The following is a 27,264-nucleotide window of genomic DNA, read 5'->3' as shown; positions in this document are numbered from 1 at the left end:
CACACACACACACACACACACACACACACACACACACACACACACACACACACACACACACACACACAATAATTTTTTGCCCCAATAGGCTTTCCCCTGAGCTTCAGATGCCTCCATTCTCCTTTCTATTTGCTGAACTCCCACTCATCACGTAAAGCCTAAGTTAAATATAACTTCTTCCAGGATTCCAGTAACGACCTTTCTCTTTAGATTTCACACAGCATTTTGTTTTGTTACTTTCTAATGTGTTTATTCTTTTATACAATATCTAATATAGCTATCTGTCTTGGTGTCTTATCTCACTACTAGATAATAAGATTCTTAAAATTAAGGACTGTTAAACTTTTTTCTACATAGTGTGATATATTAAAAATATTTGTTGTTGTTCACAGTAATAACTAAAGGTCAAATCCAAGGTTCCATGCTTTATCTTTACCTACCTTGATCATTATTGAAGTGTCAACAGCAAAATATGTTACCTGAGGCAGGACCCACTTTTCTTGACCATTCTGCCTGGGTAATCTTCTATAGGGTTGGGTGGAAGAAAAGTGGCAATGAAGAGAAGGAGAGGATTAAGAAGGGAGAAAGAGAAAACAGTCTCAAAGTAATACTAAGATTAGGTGTCCAAGGGACTATAAGATACCAGTGTCCAAAGGATTAGGCAGAGAAGGTGAGTCAATTTTCCTGGAAAAATTTAAAAGCTAAGAGAATCTGCCAAAGACCAGAATGGGGGCAGTTAGGTGGCACAGTGGATAGAGTACCGGCTCTGGAGTCAGGAGGACTTGAGTTCAAATCTGGCCTCAGACACTTACTAGCTGTGTGACCCTGAGCAAGTCACTTAACCCCATTGCCTAGCCAAAACAAAATGAAACAAAACAAAAAAACCAAAGACAAGGGTGTCCAATGATATTCTGCATGGTCCTAGATGCAGATCTAGGGATGCACTCTCTTTTGTAGACTCACCCACCCCTACAACATCTGACTTGTATAATAGTAGACTGCTTATTACCTTGCACAATAGTAGATCACCCCGGATGCCTCTCACCTTTGATTTTGCAGGATCAAATAATCTAAATTCTCTCTTTTTTACTTTTTATCCTTCTTTCCCTTATTTCTCTTTGTTCTTATAACCCTTCAGCATGGACAGGCCCAAACTTTTCATCTTATGATGTCTTTTTCAAGGAAAACCTTTTTTACTAGGATTTTTGGAGAGTTCATTTGCTTCTATGATTTCTTCTAACATCTTCAAATAATCTAAATTCATCAATAATTTATGATAATACTTTTTTGAAACAAACTAACTGTGTGATTATGGACAAACTAATTAACTTCTCTAGATCTCTGTTTTCTCATCTGTAAAAATAAGAAGGTTGGATAGATCAGAATTTTCCAAACTGTAAAAGGGATATGTGAAGTAATGAACAAAAAGATTAGATGTTTCTGAGTATAACTCCTATATAAATACATTCATTTTCTAAAATGAAAATAAAGTTCATATAAAAACCAATAAAAGCGATATTAACATGACAAATTGACACTGATAGTGAGTGTGATACAGGAATTATTTAATACAATATAAGCAAATGAAGTGAAATTTGACTTGATGAAGCACTTGAAGTATGAATTATTTACTGGCTAAATTTTACAATTATCTCTAGTGTTACTACTGACTATAGGTTAACATTAGATTTAGTGACATATTGGCCTAAATATAGGCAGTACTTTGCCCCCTCTCTATCCTCCCACTCACCACCCCCAGAACATCTCTCTCTCTCTCTTTTTTTTTTTTGGTCAGGCAGTTGGGGTTAAATGACTTGCCCAGAGTCACACAGCTACTAAGTATCAAGTATCTGAGGCCAGATTTGTACTCAGGTCCTACTGACTCCAAGGCTGGAGCTCTATCCACTGTGCCACCTCAGAACATCTCTTTTAAAAAAGAGACAAATATTGAAAAATAACATCAATATCATGCATTATCATGACACCATGATGATGCCATTCTAGAGGATATACACTCAAGCTTTATTTATATGATTTGAGAAAAATCTTGGATAGAATCTATGTTCGTATCATTATAGTATATATTTTTTGCCTTGCCTTAAATTCTAACCTCCTTAAGGCTTAGTGAAATGCTTAAACATACTGTTCTTAAGAGGTTTTCCTTCTCAGTCTACTTTGCTGGTTCATTATCCATGTTCCACTCCATAACCATGGAGATGTTCCAAAGCTCTGTCCTATGTTCTTCTCTCTGTCTCCATGTGTGTCTCTGTCTCTGTTACTCTTTGTTTCTCATCTCTCTGTCTTGCTGATTATATCAGATACCTTGAATTCAAGGACTCCAAAATTCTAAAATATCCTGCCTATTCTTAGAGCTTTCATTTCTTCTTCTCTTACTTCTTAGCCCTTTGCCATCTGGCTTCTAACCTCACCACTCCACAGAAACTACTCTCTCCAAAGTTACCAATAATTTCTTTTGTTGTAATTAATTAGACCTGTGATTTCATCAGTAGTATGGAGGTTCCTGTGAGGAACTTCTATTAATGTGGGTCAACACCTTTTCTGCAGTTTATAGTCTACACTAAGGATTGGCAAGCTACTTCTCTTGGGCCAAATCTGGGCTCTGCCTAAACTAAGAATGGTTTTTAAAAATTTTATTACAATGTAAAAATCCTTCTTAGCAGTAAAAAAACAGGTGGCAAGGGGAGGGCTTGTTTGGGTTTGGCTGAAGCTACAGCCTCAGCTGTGGTCTCGACAGCTATGTGTGGGCAATGAGAGGTTAAACAATTTGTCCAGGGTCATAGAGTCCCTATGCGTCAGAGATGGGAGCTGAACCCAATTCTCTACCCACTATGCCACTGTCTCTTACCAATGACCCCTTAATTGCCAAATCGGATATATTTCTCAATCCTTATACTTCCGATAACATTTGACATTAATAACCAACTTCTCTTCTTGGATACATTCTCATTTCTGGGCTTTTGCAACTTTGATATTTTGGTTCTTCTTTTACTTGTCTGACTACTCCTTCTCAGTCTCCTTTGCTTATTCATCATATATAAGAGGCTCCCTAACTGTTGGTAGATCCAAACTCTCAGACCTACTTCCTCTTCTTTTTACATTCCTTTTCATGGTGACCTCATCAGCTTTCATAGTTTTAATTAGCATCTCCATGTAGATGACTCTAGGATCGATATCTATCTCTAGATGCTACCAAGATCTAGTCCTATATAACCAAATGCCTGTTGAACATTTCAAACTGGATGGTCCATAGATGATTCAAACTCAATATATTCAAAACAGAACTTATTATTTTTCTCCACAAAACTACCCCTTTGCTGAACTTCCCTATTTCCATTGAAGGTACTACCATATTACTAGTCTCTCAGTTTGTATTACCCTTAACTCCTTATGTTGCCTTAGCCACATGTCCATTCAGCCGCCAAATTTTATCATTTCTATCTTCACACAATCATTCACATTCAATTCCTTGTCTCTACTCATACAATCATGATTTCTGGCCTGTACTATTGCAAAAGCCTCCTAATCGTCCTCACTGACTCTCCATTCTATCCTCCACATAGCTGCCAAGATGATGTTCCATTTTTTTGGAAAACATTTTTATTGATGTGTTTTGTTTTTACAGTACAAACATTTCCTGAATATCCCCACTCCATGTGAACTCTCTTTTACCAAAGTAAATAGTGAGGCAAAATTTATAACACAGTGACCTCTTTAGAAAGTGAACTCAATCCAAGACAACTCCAAAAGACTCACTATGGAAATTGCTCTCCTCATCCAGAGAAAGAACTATGGAGTCAGAATGCAAATGGAAGCAGACGATTTGCTTTCCTTTTTCTTTGTTGTTTTGTTTTATTGTTTCATTCTCTTGGTTCCTCCCATTAGTTCTAATTGTTCTTTACATCATGACTAAGTAGAAAATATGCTTAATATGAATGTATAAGTAGAGCTTATATCAGATTACACCCTGTCTTGGGTGGGAGGAAGAGTGGGAGGGGGAGAAAATTTAAAACTCAAAATCTTATGGAAGCGAATGTTGAAAACTAAAAATAAATAAATTGATTTAAAAAAAAAGGCAAGGGAATGCAGCATTCAGGAGCACGCTAGTAAATTTAAACATTTACTGGCTCACCAGAAAAAGAAAATGTACTCATGATACATTTTAAGTTTAATTTTCAAAATTAACATTTTCTTCATCATTTTCATCATCAAGCCCTGATTTGTAGTATTTGCTAATTTCCAAAGGTATAAATGCTTCTTACTCAAAATTTGACAATCAGTTCTCGTGAGCCAGTTCAAGCTGACTCTAGTGCCCCTGGCAACATTTCACATTCGCAACACAGCCTCCTCCCCCAACCTCTCTATTTTTAAAAGATTTTTTTTAATTAAGTGAAAGTCATTTAACTAAATATTTAAAACCTTTGCAATTACTAGTTTATTGGTATCATCCAGGATTCAGATATTTGGTATGCCTCCAAAATTATACTTAAACAAATGCAAAACCGAAATTAGAATCTGAAAGTCAAAATTATATAACAAAAAAGTACTCCATCACAAAAGCCTGTAAAATTATAAGAACACTATTTTAAAACACTGGCACTTAAGAGAACTATAATTTGAAAGGCACAACACTACCAAATTGTCCCCCCCCCCGCAATAGTAAATATGTAAACATATAAATGGTCAGTTTTAATGAATATACTATTAGCTTTAGTTTTGGAAGAGAAAACAATTTGATCAAATTAGGCATTTGGTCTACATTTTACCTGAATGCCAAATTTGAGGTGTCTATTTTATTTATATAGAGTCAAATATTACAATTTTAATATAAACCCTAATGGGAAGAACATGCCTCACTTTATAAATGAGACTGAATTATAATTTTGGTTTGGACTGACAAATCAAATCTGGATGTACATAGTTATAAATGGTACCATATAGAATCTCAAGTTTCCCAAGGGGCCATTCATTGTTACCTCTTCATATTATAAGTATATTTAGCCTTCAGTAATTCTACTGCCAAAGATTAACGTGGCAGATGCTTATTAGATTAATTCCACCTATTCTCCAATTTGTTAGCCCAACGTGTGACTTGCTTTGATCATAATTATTATGAGTTATCATGTAATTATTGTGAATATCCCTTGTAGGTTACTCTCTGATTTCCACTTGCAGATTTGGTTCCCAGAGTAATGATGACTTGAGTTCTAAGGGTAATCCTGTGGCACTCTACTTTTAGTATTATAACTAAGCCTCCATTTGTGTGATTAATATTAAGAATCATCTAGTAGGTTTATTTACCTTTTTTAGTAAAAGTATTTACTAAGATAGTATAGTAAGAACATTTGGTACAAACATTCTTCCCAAAAGTCTAGGGCATACACTCCTTACTCCTTATTTTCTTCTACTCATTTTCTAGAAGGGCATTTTTTAAAATTGTAAATATTTTAAAATGCTATTCTGTAAATATTACCTATAGTTCTAACTTTTCATGAATGTAATCACTTTCTCTTTCTGGAATAGATATGAACTTGGAGACCTTACAATGATTTATTCAGGATAGTCAGTTTTTCAAAAATATCCACTAATAAACAAGCTTCAGGAGGAAATTTTGTTATAAAATATACATAGGTTCATGCGAAAAGTGGTTTCAAACTTAGAATAGAATGCTAGTGAGATACACAAATAGGGAGTATGGGTGGCAAAGGGTCACTGGTACTAGAAACTCTTACTTCCTTTGTAGAGTTCTTACACTATAACCTTTGAAAACAACTCTTTGCTGAGGAGGCTGCTCAGCTGGGTTCCCAGGTTCTGCTTCTTTCTTGAGTCCACAGTGATCATTTATCCATTGTGAGGGATAAAACTTCCTAAAGGTGTCTCCTTCCTTTCCACATCCATGTATATCCTCAGTTGTCTCTCTACTCTCAGCTGGATGCCTGGATTCCTACAGGTCAGGTCTCATTGATCACATGGTAGGTGACAGTGGCAGGGAAGGAGGAGAGAAAATCCTTTCTTTTCCTACCAAGAGCAATTACCTTTCAGGTCCCTGATTCTTCCTTTACTACTGGCTCCAACTCCAGAACTGTGGAAACCTACTGAGAACCTACAGGTATTTGAAGCTCAAAGAAGCATATAGCTAGACCATCTGTACAGCTAATAACAAATATTATTCCCTTTTTGACCCAAAGAGGTTTTCAACTCTTCAAATAATCACAGTGTAACTTTTACTTTTTTATACATCAAACCTCATTACATGTGATCATTTAAATGATGATATTAATTGGAGTGGGAGGGGAAACATCTCTTACATTATCACTTTTCCTCTGATTATGTTAGTTTGTCTTGTTTTTCTTGTGAAAAAGGAAGTTCCTCAAGGGTGGTGTCTTATTCAAGAATATTTCAAATATGTGGTGTCATAGTGAGTACTTTGTACCAAGGGAAATGGATGCTCAGAAAGTTATTTCTGATGGATTAATGTATAAAGCAAAATGATAGTGAGATAGTTTTAGTACAACTGATTTATTTTCAACAGGAAAGAAGAAAAAAATATCACTTACTGTCTTCCAGAGGACAAAAGGTGATGTTTACCCAATCTGACTGGTCATCTTCAGATTCAGCCTTGACACGCAAGATGTAGTTACCATACTTAGAAATATCTGAGAAATCACAGCTGGTGAGGTTAATATTCTTGCACTTATCTTCGAATGACCTGTAACTACAAAATCATAAAAAAAGGTTTGAGTTCTAATTCTTATTTACCTAGAAGCTGATATATTACTTCTTAGAATATCCATCAGATTAAGATGGGGGAAATTAAGAAAACAGAGCTTAACTGGCTAACCCTGCTTTTCATTATTTTTTTTTCTTTTTGCTAAGCAATGGGGTTAAGGGGCTTGCCCAGGGTTACGTGCCTACTGTCAAATGTCTGAGGCTGGATTTGAACTCAGATCCTCCTGACTCCAGGGCCAATATTCTATCCACTGCACCACCTAGCTACCCCTTGTTTATTTTTGAAGACTAGGTTTCTACCTATTGCACCCAGGCTAGAAGCAGCTACTTTTGGGCAGATCTCATTACAGATCAGCCTGGGAACTTTGACCTGTACTATTTTTTGCCTGTTTATTAAACAGTCTGGTAACTTCATACCCCTCTATTCCCATTTTTGGAGCTCACCATACTGGTGCTGGGTTTAGTGCAGACATCTAATAGGCTTAGTTCACAGTAACTCAGAACTCCTAAGCTCAAGAGATCCACTAATCTCAGCCTCCTCAGTAGCAGGCACTACAGGGTATGCTACCATGTTCTGCTACCATTATTCTCGATAAACAATATGTGTAGCAAAGTATTAATCTATAAAGGTCTAGTGATTTCTTTAGTGGGGAATGCTCAGTGTAGGAACTCTTTTCAATGACACATATCACAATCTGTCTATACATATGTTAATAATAAATAAATGAACAATATATAAGTGATTTCTAAATCATGTCTTAACAATAAAAACAATAACTATAATTTTAAGTACTCAAAGTAATATAGACTATCCACATTCCTCAGTCTTTCTGAGATAGATATTCATGATTTCCAGAAGTTTGGCTAGTCATTCAAAGTGACTTGAAGATAAAAGACCCTAGCTGCCAGGGTCAGTGACATAATTTTCAAAAAGTAAGTTTTTATTAATTTTCTTCTGTTTCTTGTATCATCATAGTATTCCATGTATTGCTACCTCTCCCTCTCTCAGAGACCCATCCCATATAACAAATAGTAATTTTTTAGAGAGAAAAAAGTCAGCATAAATTGGCTAATATATTGAAAAAGTCCAAAAATGTGCAATGTGTAACATCTGTGAACCTCCCACCCTTACAAAGGGGTAGGCTATCTTCTCATATCTATTGATCTTCACCGTTTTGTTACATTTACTTTTTTTTTTTTTTTTGATGAGGTAGTCAGGGTTAAGTGACTTGCCCAGGGTCACACAGCTAGTAAGTATCATGTGTCTGAGGCTGGATTTGAACTCAGGTCCTCCTGGCTCCAAGGCCAGAGCTCTATCTACTGTGCCACCTAGCTGCCCCTTACATTTACTTTTGATTTTTTTGGTGTATCATTGTTCTTTCCATTTACATTGTTGTAGTTACTGTGTATATTGTTTTCTTGGTTTTGCTTACTTCATTCTGCATCAGTTTATATATGTCTTCCTATACTTCTCTGTATACATCACACACATCATTTCTTACAGCACAGTAGTATTCCATTACTTCCATGTACCACAATTTGTTTAGCCATTCCCCAGCTGATGGGCCTCTACTTTGTTTCCAATTCTTGGCTATCACCTAAAGTGCTGCTATGCATATTTTATAACATATGGGGACTTTTTTTTTCTTATTGATTGCTTCTTTGAGGTATAAGCCCAGTAATGGAGTCTCTGGTTCAAAGGATACAGACATTTTCATGACTTTATCTATATAATTCTAAATTGCTTTCCAAAATGATTTCTACCATTTTACAGCTCTACCAACAATATGTTAGGGTACCTATCTTTCCACCCCCCAATATTAACTATTGCCATTTTTTGGTCACTTTTGACAAATTGCAGGGTGTGAGGTGAAACCTCAGGGTTGTTTTGATTTGTGTTTATCTTATTACTTATGTGTAGCAATTTTTCATGTGGTTGTGAATACTTTGCAGTTCTTCTTTTGAGAACGGTTTATATCCTTTGATGATTTATCTATTGGGAATGACTAATAGTGTTATCCCTATTTATTAATTGTCTATGTATTTTTAATACCAAACCTTTATTAGAGAAATTTTCCCATTTGACCACCTCCCTTCTTAACTTAGTTGCATTTATGTTGTCTATGCAGAAGCTTTTCAATTTCAAGTAATAAAAACTATCCATTTTATCTTTGGTAATTGCTTCTGTCTCTTGTTTGCTTAGGTTACATCTCCTACCCATAACTAAAAGAGGCATATGATATGTTTCTTTTCTACTTTTAAAAATAAGATTATCTTTAATATTAAAGTCACATATTGGTTTCGAATGTATTGCAGAGAGTGGTCTAAGATGTTGGTCCAAGTGTAATTTCTGTCAGACTACTTTTTTTTTTTGTATGTGTGGAGGCAATTGGGATTAAGGGACTTGCCCAGAGTCACACAGCTAGTAAATGTTATATGTCTGAGGCCAGATTTGAACTCAGGTCCTCTTTGACTCCAGGACCAATGCTCTCTCCATTGTGCCACCTACCTGCACCCCAGACTACTCTTCTGTTTCCTAGCAATTTTTATCAGATGGGGAGTTTTCCCTAGGTAATTTATGTTTTCTGCTTTATCAAACACTGGGTTGTTGAGTTCTATTGTTTCTGAATCTTCCCTTTCTACTTTGTTCCATTGATCTACCTCTCTACTCTTTAAACAATATTAAATAGTTTTGATGACTACTGCTTTGATGACTAATTTGAAGTCTGGCTATTCCTCTTTCATCCTTACTGACTTCATCTCTCTTGATATTCTAGATTTTTTGTTTTTCTAAATGAATTTTATTATTATTTTAGCAAGTTCCATAAAGTATATGCTAGGTAATTTTATTAACATAGCATTAAAAGTAGATATTAATTTTGGTAGTATTATCATTTTTATCATCTTGGCATGGCCTAGCCATGAGTACTAAATATTCCTCCAGTTATTTAAGTTATTCCTTTCCCACTTATTTATTTTTAACATTCTTTCATTTTTAATTTTGAGTTCCAGATGCTAATCTTTCCTCCAACCCCACCCCACTCACTGAAAAGGCAAACAATATGATAACAATTGTACATGTGAAATCATGCAAAATATATTTCCATATTAGCCCTACAAAAAAAAAAGCAAAAAAAGTAAGAAAATTATACTTCCGTTTGTGCTTAAAGTTCATCAGTTCTATTTCTGGAGATGGATAGGATTTTTTCATTGTGAGTCCTTTTGGAATTATCTTGGATCACTGTATTGATCAGAGTAGCCAAGTCTTTCCTAGTTGAACATTACAACAATGCTGTTACTGTTCACAATGATCTCCCAGTTCTTTTCACTTCATATAAATCTTGCCATGTTTTTTCTGAAACCTCCTTATTATTTCTTATAGCACAATAGGACTTCATCACAATCATATGCCCCAACTTGTTCAACCATTATGCAATTGATGAGCATTTCCTCAATTTCCTCAGTTCTTTGCCACCACAAAAAGATCTGCTATAAATATTTTTGTATCTATAGGTTCTTTTTTTTTTTTACTATGATATCTTTGGGGTACAGACCTAATAGTAGTATTACTGGGTCAAAGGGTATATATACTTTTATAGCCCTTTGGGCATAGTTCTGGATTGTTCTGCAGAATGGTTGGACAAGTTTACTATTCTGCCAGCAATTCATTAATGTACCTATTTTTCCTCATATCCTCTAGAATTTGTCATTTCTGATAGGTATGTGGTGGTACCTCAGAGTTGTTTTAATTTGCTTTTCTCTAATCAATAGTGATTCAAAGCATTTTTTCATATGACTGTAGATAACTTTGATTTCTTTTCCTGAAAACTGCCTTTCATACCCTTTGACCATTTATCAATTGGGAAATGGCTCTTATTTTTATAAATTTGATTTAGTTCCTTATATATTTGAGAAATGAGGCGTTTATCAGAGAAACTTGCTGTAAATTTTTATTTTTGGTATTACTTTATTGCCTATGGCACCTTTTAGCAAAATGTCATTTCCCTGATTATCTCTTTCAATCAAATCTAATTTTACTTTTGCTTTGTCTGCGATCATGGTTGCCATCCCTGCCCTCTTTACTTCAGTTGAAACATAATAGACTCTGCTCCAGCCTTTCATTTCAACTCTATGTCTGTCTATCCTAAATGTGTCTCTTCTACACAATATATTGTTGGATTCTGTTTTCTAAACCATTCAGCTATACGCTTCTGTTCTATGAGTTAGCTTAATCCCATTCACATTCACATTTGTGATCACTAACTGCATTTTTCCCCATCCATTTTCCTCTGTTTATCCTACTCTTTCTCTCTTTTTATCCTTTCCTCCTCAGAAGTCTGTCTTACTTCTGACCACTGCCTCCCTTAATCTGCCCTTCCCCTTATGACCTCCCTCCCCAATATCTCTTGTCCCCTTTCCCTCCTATCTCTGTATTGAGTAAAATAGATTTCTGTACACAACTGAGTGCGTAAATATATTCTTCCCTCTTTGAACTGATTCTGATGAGAGTAAGGTTTAAGCATTTTCTATACCGTCCCCACCCCCATTTTCCTCTCCACTATATCTTGTGTGCCTCCTTTATGTGAGAACATTTGCCTCATTCTGCCTCTCTCTTTCCCTGCTCCCAGTGTATCCCTCTTTCTCATCCTTACATTCTTTCTTTGGAGATCATCCCAACATAATTGACTTACACCCATGCCCTCTGTCTATGCAGATTTCTTCTAACTGCGCTAATAATGATTAAGTTCTTAGGAGTTACATGTTTCATCTTCACATATAAGAATGTAAACAGTTTAACTGCATTGAATCTCTTATGATGACTCTTTCATATTTACCTTTTTATCCTTTTCTTGAGTCTCATGTTTGAATACCATATTTTCTATTCAGCTCTGGTTTTTTCATCAGGAATGCTTGGAAGTACTCTACTTCATTAAGTATTCATTTTTTGGCAATATTTTCTCCTTGACTTGGGAGCTCTGGAATTTAGCTATAATATTCCTGAAAGTTTTCATTTTAGGATCTCTTTCAGGAGATCCTCTAGACCTAAGACTCTTTAAATTTCTACTTTATCCTCTAGATCTAAGATAGTGGGACAATTTTCCTTGATAATTTCTTGAAATATGATATCTAGATTGTCTTTTTGGATCATGGCTTTTAGGTAGTCCAAAAATTCTTAAATTCTCTCTCCTCAATCTATTTCCCAGTTCAGTTGTTTTACCAATGAGATATTTCACTTTTTCTTCTATTTTTCATTCTTTTGATTTTGCCTTATTGTTTCTTGAAGTCTCATGGAATCATTAGCTCCCACTTGTCCAATTCTCATTTTTAAGGATTTAAATTTAAATAATTTGGTAATTATTTTCTTCAGAAATTATTTATTCTGTTTCTATTTTTTCCAATTCTTTTTAAGGCTTTCTTTTCTTCAGTGAATTTTTATCCCTCTTTTCCCATTTGGCCAGTTCTGTTTTTTAAGGTGATATGTTCTTCAGTATTTTTTAGGCCTCTTTTACCAAACTGTTAATTCTCTTTTTATAATTTTGTTATATCACTCTCATTTCTTTCCCCAACTTTTCCTCTATCATTCTTATCTCTTTCTTTAACTCTTCCAGGAATTCTTGTTGGACCTGAGTCCAATTAATATTTTTTCTTTGAGGCTTTGGTTTTCACATTGTTATCTTTTTTTGAGTTTATGTCTTGGTCTTCCCTGTCATTGTAGTAGCTTTTTATGGTCAAATTCTTTTTTTGCTGTTTGTTCACTTTTCTAGTACATTTTTGGACTTTGAACTTTATGTCAGAGTTGGGGTCTGCTTACCTGGGGGTGGGGAGACACTATCACAAGATTCAGGCTTTTTCATGCTGCTGTTTTCAGAATTAGTTTGGGGAGGAGGTCCTGCAAATTTTCAGTGCTTCCAAAATGATGTTATCTGGGGAGAGGTGTGGTCATTGCCTTCCTAATCTGTGCTCTTGTCTTTACCCAGGAATGGCCCCTTCTCCCCTGCAGCCACAAGTACTAGTGTTCTTCTTAGCTCCAGAACTGTGACCAGGTGCCCTCTTCCCTTATGATTGATCACAAGCACTCTTCTCCATCCTGGAACTGTCACCCAGAACTGCTTATGGGCAATACAGGTGCCAATCCATGCCAGCTATACTCAGCTCCAGCAAAGGGTCCCCTGTAGTCTCTCACTAACCAGTTGTCAACCTCTTTACCATCTCTAAGATAAGGACTGCTGAAGCTGCTAATGCTGCTGTCCCAGCTACCTCTAAGGCCTACCACTTATGCTCCTGCCATGCTCCTGGCCTGCACCTACCCTGGTGTTACAGTCCTCTCTTGCTTACTTCCTAAGTTGTTTTAGGCTGAAAAAATGTCTCCTTCTAACCTTTTGTAGGTCCTGCTGCTCCAAAATGTGATTTGAGGCATTATTTTAAAGATGTTTAGAGGGGAATGTTTGGAGAGTTCAGATGAGTCCCAGACTGTATGCCACCATCTTGGCTCCGCCCCTTAAGTTATTCTTTATTTCTTTAAAGAACACTTTGTAACTGAATCTATCCAAGTCTCTTGTGTAATTTCTGAGGTTAATTGCCAGATATCTTATGCATTTGTAGTTATTTAGAATGGGATTTCTCTTTCTATTACTGCTTCTTGTGTTTTATTGTTGTTATTATAGAGAAATGCTTCTGATTTTTGAGGATTTATTTTGTAGCTTGCAACTTTGCTGGAGCTCTTACTTGCCTCAGTTGCTATCTTTGCTGATTCCCTGGAGTATTCCAAGTAAACCATCATATCATCAACAAATAGGTTTACTGTTACTTCCTCTTTGCTTATCTTTATTCCCTTAATTCTTTTCCAGAACTATGTCAAATAATAGAGGAGACAGTGGGCATCCCTGCTTCACTCCCATATTTATTGGATAAGGTTCTAGTGTATTCCTATTGAATGTGATGCTTTTTTTTGCTTTTAGATAGATATTATTTATGATACTAATAAAAAGTTCCTTTATTCCTATACTTTGTAGAAATTTTAGAATAAAGGAGTGTTGCACTTTGTCAAAGGCCTTTTTCTGAATCTATTAACACGATCATGTGGTTTTGGATGCTTTGGCATTTAATTTGATTAATTATGTTGATCGTTTTCCTAATACCAAGCCATCCCAGTAATCCTAGCCTAAATCCCATTTGATCATAATAAATGATTTTTCAGATAAATCACTACAGTTTGTTTGATAGTATTTTGTTTAAAAATTTTGAATCAATGTTCATTAATGATATGGGCCCATAGTTTTCTTTCTGTGTCTTACCTTTCACTGGTCCAGGAATTAGAACTATATTTGTCTCATAAGAGGATCCTGAGATGGTGCTTTCTTAATTTTTGAGAATAATTTGTGAAGTATGGTATTAATTGTTCTTTAAAAGTTTGATAGAATTCTCCTCTAAATCCATCAGGACCAGATTTTTTTTTTCTTTGTTAGTTCCCTTACAGCTAGATCTATTTCCTTTTCTGAGACTGGATTATTTAACATCCCCCTTCACTCCTTCACTTCACCCCTCCCCCCATCCAAATGCTACCAGGCTTTAAAGCCCACCTCGAACTCCATCTCCTCCATAAAGACTCTTTTATTGCTCCCACCCAAAGTGCTCTCTCCTAAGACACACACTCCCACTCATTTGCTGCTTACCATGCATTGCCTTGCACTATTTTTTTTTTTAAGCACATTAATCATGTTTCCTCCACAAAATTATAAAACCCTTAACAGGAACCGTTTCCTACGCCTGTGGGAGTATTCCCTATAGTCATGCAACTCTAGTGCACTGCTATCAACAAGGCTTTAAACGAAATAAAAATTCAAATGTCGTGGCCATTGCCAAAGTAGCTACATCCTGTTAGCCTCTTCTCCCTGCTACCTTTCCATCTGGAGTTACTGCCACTGCCACCACAGAAGAGTGAGGAAAGGAGAAAGGCATTCTCTTCGGGTAGATGGAGGTAGGAAACAGGAGTGGATTAGAAGCAGTGTGTTTCATGTATCTCAAGTTTGAACTCAGAACACATTTTTCCCCATAGAAATAATATTATGAATGTTAGATTCAGCTAGTTATTACTTTTAGCATGTGCTTCCATTATTTATGTTCCACTGGCAAAGCCTTTTGAAATCTAGAATCATTCCCATGCCTTCATGGGGCATTAGAGAATGAACTTGTTGGATACTCAGTTACATAAATAGGATTTGGGGGGGGGGGAGCCTAGAAACCTAACTACCATTTACAGTTATGTTAAGGGGAAAATGTTTTACTAGTTCCAAATCAAATTTTGGAAAGCTGTGTATTTCTAAGCTCAAGTTTAATTCAACAAATATTTATTAAATGCCTGCTATGTGTAAGGCATTGTGCAAGGTTCTGGAAATAAAGACAAAAAATTGAGATAGGTTTTGCCCTTGAGCAGCTTAAAGTATACTATAGTAGTATGATAGATAAATAGCAAACTATTATTTTGGTTAGGAAGTGGTAGATTACAGTACTCATTTTCTTAGTGAAATAGTTATCTGGCACAACTTAAAAAAAACTTTTATTATATGACAGTTAATCTTCTTTCTCTATACCTTTTTTTAATTAATTTATTTTGAATTATCAACAATCACTTCCATAAGCTTTTGAGCTTAAAATTTTTCTCCCCCTCCCTCCCCACCTTTCTCTCCAAGATGGTGTGCAATCTGATATTCTCTATACTGACTGTTTCCCATGCTTAAGATACATTCCCTCCTCACTTCTGCCTCTATTCGTCAAAGCTCAGCTAAATGCCACCTCCTACATTTGGCCTGTTCTGATTCTTCTTCCCCCGTATAGTTTTATATTTATTTTGTATATTCTTTTTTTGTTTGTTTGTTTGTTTGTTTGTTTTAGGCAATTGGGGTTAAGTGACTTGCCCAGGGTCACACAGCTAGTGTCAAGTGTCTAGTCTGAGGCCGGTTTTGAACTCAGGTCCTCCTGACTCTAGAGCCGGTGCTCTATCCACTGTGCCACCTAGCTGCTCCTATTTTGTATATTCTTATATGTGTACATGCTGTGTCCCTGGGTAGAGCATACACTCCTTGAGGTCAGAAACTGCTTCAGTTTTGTCTTTGTATCTCCAGCACCTAGTAGAGCACCTGGCACATGTAGGTGTTTCATAAATGCATATTGATTGGAGGATTGAAAGTAATGTTAGTAGAGTGTTACAAGCTCTGGCATGTCTCATAACCATCTGGAAAGGCTTTGAGTACTAAGCTGATAACATATTATATTAAGCAGATGAGGATCAACAGCTTAGCTGAGCTCAGAAACACATCTCCACCAGAAGGTCTACAAGTCCCAGCAACTCAGAAAGACTAAGTATAACTTGAAGAAGGTAAAACATGTATCAGAAGAGGGAATGCCCGTGCCAATGAAATTATGGATTCTTGAAACATTGAAACATAGGAGATAATAATAGCTGATATTTTTATTGTGCTTTAAGGTTCATGAAGGATTTTACGTGACCTCATTTGATCCTTTCAACAACCCTACAAGGTTGGATCTACAAGTATTATTACCTTCACTTTATAGATTAAGACACAGAATTACAGAGGTTAACTGACTTGCTTGGACTCATACAATCAATAAGTTTCTGAGACAAGATTCCAGTTCAGGTATTCCTGACTCTGAATTCAATGTTTTGTTTTTTTTTCTTCTTCCCATCAAATTGTTCCACCTGTCCCAGACTTTGGACTTAAGAGTTGTTTATGCCTGGCTTAAAGCCACAGCCATAGACCAGCCTTTCATTTTGTAAAGTTACCTTGCTAAAGGAGGAAAGGAATCAGACTCTCTTCTAAGCTATAGCTCATGTGACCATTGATGGGTGATAGGAATGATATGAGTCCTGGGACCAAACCCGGGCACAGAATTCAGACTAGCTTCACAAATAATTGTTTGCTGATGACATGCCCCACTTTAGTAAGTTTCTGCTATTTTTTTTTCTTCTGATGTTTGCAGAATACAAATACCTTTGTCAGAAACAATTTGTGTTCATTTATAAATGTACAGTGAGTCTAGACTTGGCAGTGGGGAGAGATTTATGGGAAATATCTTTGAAATAAATCATAGTTTGACATGTTTAACAGTACTTGGTGTAGAAACCTCATATATAAACATCATTTTAGAAAACCACTTCTGTATTTTTGTGATACAGCAAAATGCAATTACAAAATTTAAAGTCTACTTGGTTAAAAAAAATCCACACTGAAAAGCAAAATAAAATCTTTGCATGAAAACTAGACTAGTCATGATTTCACTGGTATAGAGAAGTTACAATGAACAAATGCCCTCTTCCAGTGCAGACTAGCCTCTACTCCATAGTTTATAATCTGAATGGTTTAGTGACTCAGCTAAAGTCATAAACTGAGTATATGTTAGAGATGGAACTTGAACCCATCTTTTGACTGAGGCCAGTTCCCTATCTACTTACTACTATTAACTCTCAATTGCTTTGTAAGCGCTCCATAAATCCTGACTCATCCTCGAACATTCTTAAGAGTTAAATTTTGGATAGAGAGTTTAAAGTAAAACAACTGACCTCTAGAAGTGCTATTCTATTGCACTTCTAGGGCTATATCCCAAAGAGATCACATAAACGAGAAATGTATATGTACATGTACAAAAATATTCATAGCAGCTCTTTTTGTGGTGGCAAAGAATTGGAAGTTGAGAGGAAGCCCATCAATTGGGAAATGGCTTAGCAAGTTGTGGTATATGAATGTGATGGAATACTATTGTGCTATAAGAAATGATGAACAGGCTGACTTCAGAAAAACCTGGAAAGACTTGTATGGATTGATGCTGAGTGAAGTGAGCAGAACCAAGAGAATATTGTACACAATAACAGCCACGTTGTGTGATGACTAATATTGATAAACTTAACCCTTCCTGGCAATACAAAGATCTAAGACATCTCCAGAGGCCTTGTGATGGAAAATGCTATCCACATCCAAAGAAAGAACTATGGAAGTCGAATCACTATTTTTTTTCCTCTTCTGTTGAGTTTTGTTTCCTCTTTCTGATGGTTCCTCCTACTGGTTTTAATTTTTACTTACATCACTAATGTGAAAATATGTTTAATATGAATGTAAATGTATAGCCTATAACAGATTGTGTACCATGTTGGGGAGGGTGGTGGGGAGGAAGAGAGAGAAAAATTTTAAACTCAAAAGCATATGGAAGTGATTATTGATAAATCAGAATAAATTAATTAAAAAAAGTGCTATTCTAAGAGAAAAGCTGAAATTGATATAGGTTTTTTTTCCTGCTATAAAACAGCTATGTCTGATAAAGATGCTATGTTTTATTTTATTTTTTTCCCCAGTGAATTGTGGCTGGTTTCATACATACACGATAATAATGATTGTCGAAGCAAACACTTTTGAGGAGGGACAGAGTCAAAGGAGAGAATAGAATAAATAGGGGGTGGGATAGGATGAAGGGAAATATAATTAGTTTTTCACAACATAGTTATTATGGAAGTATTTTGCATGACTACACATGTATAACCTCTATCAAGTTGCTTGCCTTCTCAATGAAGGTAGGTGGGGAGAGAGGGAGAGAATTTGGAACCCAAAGTTTTAAAAACAAATGTTAAAAATTGTTTTTACATGCAACTGGGAAATAAGATATATAGACAATGGGGTACAGAAATCTATCTTGCCATACGGGAAAATAGAAGGGGAAGGGGATAAGAGAAGAGGGGCAGTGATAGAAAGGAGGGCAGATTTGGGAAGGAGTATTAAGAATGCACGATGTCTTGGGGTGGGGGGAGGGGAGAGATGGGGAGAAAATTTGGAACTCAAAATCTTACGGAAATAAATGTTGAAAACTGAAAATAAATAAATTAATGATTTGGAAAAAAATAATAATTGTCTTTTGAATATTTGAAGGGAGTAAATCTCCATATAGAAGAGGCTCTATGACACATTCATATAGTAGAACCTACTAATATTACTATTTACTACTATTACTACTACTACTACTACTACTACTACTACTACTACTACTACTACTCTTTCTTTAATGATATAAAAATATCATTTGGATATGATAAGTGTAAAATTCTTAGTGTACACCAAGGAAATGCAAAGGACTTTGTATCATCTCATTTGATTTTTACAACAACCTTATAAGGTAAGTACTACAAGTGTTACTATCCTCATTTTACAGATGAGGAAACAGAGAGTTTAATTTATTTAACTGACCCCAGAATTAACTCCAGTTAACTGACTCCAGAGACTGAAAAAGCCTACAGATAACCTCCAGGTAAGACACTTTGAACACAAAGATATCAAGGAGAAGACCATGGCTGAATATGCTGAGACTTACAGGCACCCTGAAATCAAAGGCGAAAATGCTTCATTATTATCAATGAATGTATTTTATTATCAAAGTACATCATTATCCCAGTTGTCCTGTCTGCTACTGGAGCTGTCCTGAGAATACTTTCAATGAGTTTACAGAAAATGAGTTTACAAATCCTAATCTTTTTATTCAATTATAAAAAGCAGCTATTTTATTTTTTTGGAGGCAAACAGGGCTAACTGACTTGCCCAGGGTCAGGCAGCTAGTAAGTATCTGAGGCCAGATTTGAACTCAAGTCCTCCTGACTCCAGGACTGGTGCTCTATCTGTTGCACCAGCTAGCTACCCCCAAAAGAAGTTATTTTAAACACTTTTGCAAAGATCTATAGAACATTAAATGTAAAATAGTGTAAGAACAGCAACTTGTCCCAGGATCATTTCCTATGAACCCCATCAAAAAAGATGAGAAGAAAGAGATTGTGATACAATAGTGGTTAATGAGCTGGCCTCGAAGCCAGGAAGACCTAGTTTCAACTCTTGCCTCTAATGTATACTGGCTGTGTAACTGTGGGCAGGTCACTTAACCACTCCACGTGCTAGCCGAGGGATAGGCAAACTATGACCGTAGGGCCAAATCCAGCCTGAGAGTCAGATTTTATACAGCCCTTAAGCTAAAAATGGTTTTTACATTTTTAAATACAATAAAGTTATTTTAAAATATAAAAACCATTCCTAGCTCCTGCTGTACTGGAGGAGGCAACAAGCCAGATTTGGCCAACTGGCAGGCCAACCCCTACCTTAGGGCAGCTCATTAAGACTCTAAATTGCAGAGAAGGTGCTAACCTGTATCAGTAAGAGTTTCTTCACTTGAGAGTTCCTTATACCATTGAAGTTACAGGTCTAGTTCCCAACCCTGATAATAATAATAAAAAAGGAGTCTAACAAACAAAACATCAAAAATACTTCCTAACAAACATTTCTTGAAAAGGACCAATGACATCACAAGAGTGACGTCTTGACTTGAAAGTGAATTGGATTTTTTTTTTTTTAATTTTGGGAGGGGAAAGGCAATTTGGGTTAAGTGACTTGCTCAGGGTCTCACAGCTAGTAAGTGTCAAGTATCCAAGGCTGGATTTGAACTCTGATTCAGGGCCAGTGCTCTATCCACTGCACTACCTAGCTGCCCAAAGTGAATTGGATATAAGTGAGGCAGAGCTGTGCAAAGTCATCAGCCTCAAGGTCTTCCATTTATGTTTAGCCAGTTGTATGATCATAATGTAAATTCCAAAGCCTAATTGGTGACAGGTGACATCTTTCAAAAAACCAATAATACATTAGTTCATTAAACCTACCTTTTATACTGGGCCGTGTAGGTCACATTTCCCTTATAAAAATCAGGTGGCTCCCATTGCAGAATGTTCTTCAAATTAACTGAATTCATTCTTACATTTTTTGGCTCTGGAAGTATTCCTAGCACTGTAAAAATGAAAGGGGAAGGAGGAGATTGAATTTTCATGAAACAGGGTGTCAAAAGGAAAAAATAGCTTAGCCCCATGCCTGGCCATTTTAGGTGCTTAATAAATGTTTATCGCCTAAAAAAATACATAGATTCTATAGCCTTCACTTTTTCTCCATGTTTCCAAAATCCTGTGTTTTAAAAATGCAAATACTAAAATAAATATGTACACATGTATGTATGTATACATAAGTATGTATGTGTATGCATATATATATATATATGTATACTACATATCTCCTAAGCTATGTCCTTATTCATGAGACCAAATTAATACTTTTTAGGAAGTAAAACTATACTTTGGTAGTAGCAAAGAATGGAGGAAAACAAGCAGATGCCTACTGATTTGAGAAGTTGTGGTACATGAATGTATTAGACTATTACTGAACAGGAAGAAATGGTGAATATGATAAATACAAAGACCTATGGGAAAACTGATGCAAAGTAAAGTAAACACAACAATGAAAAGAACATGCATAATGACTGCAATAATTAACTGGAAAGAACAACAAGAAAATGATCAAAACTGAATGCTGCAGAATTATAACGCTCGAATTGGACCCAAAGAAGAGAATGGGAATGTATCTCTTTGCTTTTTTTTTTTTTTGCAGAGGTGGGATACAATGGGTCTGAAACACTGCATATATCAGATTTGTTGATGTGTTGATTAGTTTTGTTATACTACCTTTTTTCCCTTTTTTTAAAAAAAAATATTTTCTTTAAGTGATGCCTTTTTGTGAAAAGGATGGAGAAACTTACTGGAAAATATGTAGGTGATGTAAAAACAAAAGCTGTCAACTTTTTAAAAACAAATAAATTTTACCTGTTTTGGCAAGAGGCTGGTATTTTTGCATGTTCTATTTATCTTGGCTGTCAAGGACATCCTAACTCTGTTGGTTCAAATTTTTTATAATTTTCAAGTTGCCATTCACTCACATTGCTAAAAATTTTTTTTTCCAAACCAAGAAATAGATCCAGGCATGTGATCGGGGCAGCATTTACTACTTATCGGGTTGAGAAACATCGCAATGGGCCCCATTTTTCAGCTAGAATTTCATAATGCATGGTCAGAGAAGTCTGGGAAGTCCTTGCTACTCTGGCTACTTAGGCAATTTTTGATTCAGAAAACTAAGACTTTAATCATTTATATAGCTTCCCAGTTGCTTAATGTGTCAAAGGCCAGACTGGTTGGCATTCCTCAAGCTTGATGGACTCCTAGTTGCCTGAGGAATCACTTACCTGCTGTCTGTCTCAGTTTCCCCAACTATAAAGCTACCTCTCAGTGTTATTGTGAGGATCAAATGAAATAAGATCAGTAAAGTGCTTAGCATAGTGCTTGGTACATGTGGTTAATAAATGCTCTTTCCTTTCTTCCTTCTGACGTGCCGTCATGGCAAATATGGAGGCAAGGGAAGCTGTGCCAATTGGAGCAAATGCTCTATCTTTTTTGAATATCCTTTCCATGCTATTGCTGTGTAAGCTTCCCTCTTTTAGATGTTGTACGGTCTACCAGTGTCCCATTCTGTTCCAATCTTGGGCCTGAATCACAGGACCAGTCTTTGTCTTGTCTAGAACAAGGCATTTTGGCCTATGCAGGCTAATTAGCGTATTATCGCATTGATTAGAATGGGATTGGGTCAAGAAAGAAGACCAATTGTGGGAAAGAGCATTATAATTAAAAACTGACTTAAAATTGTCCACTATTAACAAACTGGACTTCTAGCAGTTAGCAATAAGCATTTATTAAATGGCTCCTATGTACAAGACACTGCGCTAAGTGCTAGGGATAGAAAGAGGGGCAATCAGGTTAGCGATGCTCAGTGTGATTGCAGATTGCAGTGCATTACTGTCGTGACAATGGAGATGCTACTACTTAGAGGAAAAAGCAACTCCCTGAGAAGTCAGACAAATACAGTGCTGGTGGTGAACTGAAGCCCAAAGAATGATCAGTGTTTGCCAGAAGATCTCTCTCTTTTCATCTCATAATCTTTGTAACTACAACTACAAGTTAATTGTGTCTTCAGGTGGAGAACCAGAGCCCCCAGGCAGGGAAATGGAAATCTCAAATCAAGCAGAGTAAGAGGGAATCCTGAACCTGCTACCTGATGCTCCTTTGTTTCATGGATTGTCATAGTCAAAAATTCATTACTGAGTGGCCAGCCTACTGGTGATGATGAGCCTCTCTAGACTTAGCTAGCCTAGTTTTCTGAAACCAGACATTGTATCAGAATCAACAACACCCTACTCAAAGCCTTTTTGTTATGATAGAAATGAGCAGAGCTTGTATTCTCTTGGCACAGCTTTTAAGAATCCATGGTACAGAAGAATTGGAACCACTTTTATAGAAGGCAGCATGATGTAGTGAAACGAATGTTGATTTTGGAGTCTGAAGAAACTTGGGTTCAAATTCAACCTCTGATGCTTTCTAGCTGTGTGACAGTGGGCAAGTTATTTAACTTTTCTGGTCCTCAGTTTCCTTATCTGTAAAATGGAAAATAATACCTATAGTATAAGGTAGTGACTCGTCTCACAGGTGAAAGGTGCCTGCCTTGGGACCAGTAAGACCTTGCATTAAGTCTTGTCTCTGACACTTAATGGACACGTGACTACAAGCAAGTTATTTAACCCCTCAGTGTCCCCAGGCAACTCCATTAAGATTATAAATTACCACTTGCCTATGTGCATTGATAAAAGGAATTACTGCATCTGCAGGTCCCTACACGGATGAAATCATCACTGGACCAAAAAAAAAAGTCACTAAAAGTCTCTACCCCCAGGATTGTTGAATACATGTAAAAAATGCTTTACAAACCTTAAAGTGTTATATAGATGGATTTGCTCATATATACACGCAATTGTAAAGAGCTGCAGAAGATTATATTAAAATATATTTTGTATTGGTTTTCATCAAATTTCAATCATTTGATAATTTTTTGTGCGTAATAAAAGCAATGGCACATGAACTATCCCGAAAAGCTATAAAATATCTCTCTGAAAATCTTTCATAACATGCCACATATACAATAGGCACATAATAAATGTTTATTGACTAAACTGATAGAAACTTATCCTAGAAATCAGAAGCTGTATAAATGATGCCACTCTGGGAACCCTAAATAGTATTGATTTGTGAGGAGACTTCTGATTGTAGGTTCAGAAAGGACTTTAGATGTCACCTAATCAAACCCCTTTGTTTTACAGTTGAGGAAACTATGCTTGACAGTTGAAGTGATATTCCTGTGGTAACTGGTATTAAGTAGTCAAGTATGCTAAATGTACTTTTTTCTTCACATAAGCCCTTAAATTCTCCCATAACAACTAGTACATTGGTTAATCAGTAAAAAAAATATATTGAATGGGTGCTGGACCTAAAGATAAAAATGTATATTATATATATATTTATATATTTTATATAGTATAAATATTATATTATATAAAATATATATTTATTTACATTGCTATATCATATTTATATCATATATTTATAAGATATAAATATATATGAAAATAAATCCCAAGGAATAGATACCATATATATGCATCTATAAACACATATAAATATACTTATGTATACATAATATAGATATAATATATTTATGTATTATATCATGTTAATATAACATGTATTTATATATTTACACATCATATATGTATACAGACATACATGTTGCACACATATGTAGACATACATACATAATACATATACATTACACACACATACATTCATACAGTGTCTGTTCCCTGGGATTTATTTTTGTCCTGGAAGATTCCAGAGATGAGATAGTTGTGCAGGTGATAGAGAAGAATCTGGTGGCTATGTAAGTCAAGAATGGGATGAATAGCTATTCACTACCACCATCACAATCCAATCCCCCAATCAGAGTATAGGTTTGGTTCTTGGACAGCCTTGAATGTTTGTTTCTCAAAAGGAAGGGATTGTTGAAGAAAAAGCAACATATTATAATGGAAAGAGTCCTGGATTTGCAGTCAGGAGCTTGAGCTTGAATCCTGGTTCTACTCAAAGTAAATGGCTTACTAGCCATTGTGTGTACTTTTGTTATGTATCATGGATCTGTAATGGCCCAAGTATTAGTAACCAGAAAGAGCATACTGTAGCATATCAGCTATGGGGTATTTTTAAAAGATAATATAAAATTTAAAATCCTAAGTGTCCCAAATTAATTGTTTCATCACTCAAGAACATTTTAATTTACATGTATATGTTCTAATAAGTTTATAAGTGGTCCAAATAATCTTCAATCTTTATTAATTTCCTGATTTAAACAGAGAGACATATAACTTCTAGTATAGCAGATTGTACATCAAGACGACGATTTGAAAATAATTGACTTAACAACGGAAAAAGAATCCAGAAAAAGTTGCGCTGACTCAGGACAGAAGTGGTTCCTAGAATTGAGAAATTGTGCAGATGTACAGGAAATCTCACTGAATTTGATTCTATGTCAGCCCAAGGAATGAGTGAGGCTCACTTTTGATATGGTATCCAACTTCATTTCCCCTCACTTTCCAAAATATGCTAGTTAAACCAATTTTATGTACTTTCTGTTTAATAGCTCTTGTTTTTGTTTCCCTAACCAGATTTAAATTCCAAATAAATTTTTCTACAGTAACTCCATACTATCTAGTAGAGTTGACAGCTGTGAAGTATTAATTAAAAGTTGTCGAAGGAACTATTTAAATTGGGCATTGGCAATGGTATTGTGAAATAGACTTTCAGGGAACCAGACTATAAGACATTTACGAAATATTTCACTTGTGTGAGGAGATTTCAAATTGAAGCCCAACATACTAGGGTCAGATTCCAGATCTACATTCATGGCATCGTAATGTAGCATTAGGAAGAGTGAGAGTAGATAAGGAAGTGGCCATAAATAGAGGTGACCCAGGGAAATACTGGCAGGGCAGGAAGATCAGGCAGTTCGGCTACTTAAGGAAGGGATAAGGGTGTCAGTATGGTCTTCTTGAGGCATCAGGAAGTGGGACAACCCCTGGACTGGGTGATAATAGCTAATGTGATAGGAAGAATCCTCTCTCTGTCTCTCTGTCTCCTCCTCCTCCTCCTCCTCTTCCTCCTCCTCCGTGTGTGTGTGTGTGTGTGTGTGTGTGTGTGTGTGTGTGTGCAGGGTGTGTGCATGTGGGTGTGGTGTGTGTAAGTGTGAGGGTGGTGTGTTTATGTATCTGTGTGGAGGTGTATGTGTGCATGTGTGCGATCCCAAGCGCAGCCATGGGAGTACGAGCAAATTTTTTGGTGCGAAGACAGAAGTAGAAAAGTGTCAAAAATGGGAAGCGTGGGGGAGAGGAGGAGACAGATTTCACTTTAGATCCCAGTCCCTGGAAGTCTCCCAGCCCACAATCCCTCTTCCAGCTCCTCAACTCACCTGTGATTAAGAGGCAGCTGTACAGCCAGGGCTGGAAACTCCTTTCCATGTTCGGGGGCTGCGATCTTGCCAATCTTGTCCCCTTGGTCTACATAACTGTTTCTTTGGGGACGCTTTTTTGGGTGGAGAAAGAAGAACCAAAGCCCCTCGAGAAGGAGGGGAAGGGGATGCCAGGTGGTGCCTTTACTCACCTGGCTCGGCAACCTAGCCTTTCCAGAGACAGCCCTTGGCTCCGCCTCCTCCTTCTCTCCACCCCTCTGGCCTCGAGCTTGAACGTCACTGGTCCGTCCCAGCACTATGGGGTAAGTTACAGGAAACCAGCCCGCAAGGTTGGGCGGGGAAAGGCCCTGGGGTCCACACTTCCCACTCGACTTGTGATTGCCCAATTCTGGCTGCAGAGTGGGGAAGTCTGAGGTTTTGTCTCTTTTTAGCCCACTAGCCCTTTTCCTGCCACCATCTAGGGCCCACTGGCAACCCAAATGGCCCCTTCATTCCTCCTAATTGTGCTCAGGGGAATGGAAGTCACCATGCTCTGCGAAAATTTCCATTCAATTTAAACGTACAGGTACATTTAGTGTCACCACGTTGGGGGGCATTGTTCTCGGTGCTGGAGATATAAAAACAAACAAAAGAAAGTCTCACCCTCAAGGAGTTTACTCTCTAGGGGGCAGAGGAGTGGAAGATGGGATATTACCTGTACAAAGATATGTCCATACACAGGTGAGCTCCTTTGCAACGTAGAAGTTCCCCTGTTGGGTTACTGTAGCTGGAGATAGAGTAATCTTACTGATGTCACCCAGTCTACCCTGCCTCTTGAAATATGTAACAGAAATAACTGCCCACTTAAGTCTTAGCCTATGTCTTTTAGACTGCTTCAAGGCTCATTCACAAAAAAGTAATTGGTTCTGGGGCATCTCAGGTATATTTGGACTCTTTTTTACAATGCTTGTGGATGTAAACCCCTATCCAGTTCGGCTCAGCTGAACAAATATGTTTCGTGGTCTCTGAAAGAGGAATCCCACTCTCTCTAGTCTGAAGGCCCATTGGTATGAGAATTTTCTCTCAGTGGTAGAGATGAATACTCACTTGCCTGAGGGATGGGATAATCAGTCAGGAGATAACAGAGCTCTAACCATCATCATCCATTATCTGGGTACTCCTGGCTCAGGATGCTGAAGGAAAAGACTCTAGGAAGACAGGAAAGGATGGGGTAGTCTTTAGTATGTCCCTATTCTCAGTTTGCTACTCTAGAGAC

The 27,264-nt window shown here is 36.7% G+C and overlaps 1 protein-coding gene across 1 annotated transcript in view; it reads right to left on the bottom strand.

Annotated features, from left to right (window-relative positions):
• IL10RB (interleukin 10 receptor subunit beta) overlaps positions 1-26,265 on the bottom strand; it is a 50,116-nt gene extending 23,851 nt beyond the window's left edge. The window contains exons 1-3 of the mRNA XM_027875507.1: positions 26,010-26,265; positions 20,447-20,570; positions 6,576-6,733 (exon numbers count right to left, since the gene is read on the bottom strand). Coding sequence (XP_027731308.1) covers positions 6,576-6,733; positions 20,447-20,570; positions 26,010-26,058 — 331 coding nt within the window. The 5' untranslated portion in view covers positions 26,059-26,265. The remainder of the gene's footprint in view (positions 1-6,575; positions 6,734-20,446; positions 20,571-26,009) is intronic.
• Positions 26,266-27,264: the final 999 nt, after the last annotated feature.

This window comes from Vombatus ursinus, unplaced genomic scaffold (genome assembly GCF_900497805.2).
Source record: "Vombatus ursinus unplaced genomic scaffold, bare-nosed wombat genome assembly UNPS02014809.1, whole genome shotgun sequence".
Lineage (NCBI taxonomy): Eukaryota > Metazoa > Chordata > Mammalia > Diprotodontia > Vombatidae > Vombatus > Vombatus ursinus.
The sequence above is the reverse complement of the archived record's forward strand: the minus strand, read 5'-3'. Positions and strand labels throughout refer to the sequence as shown.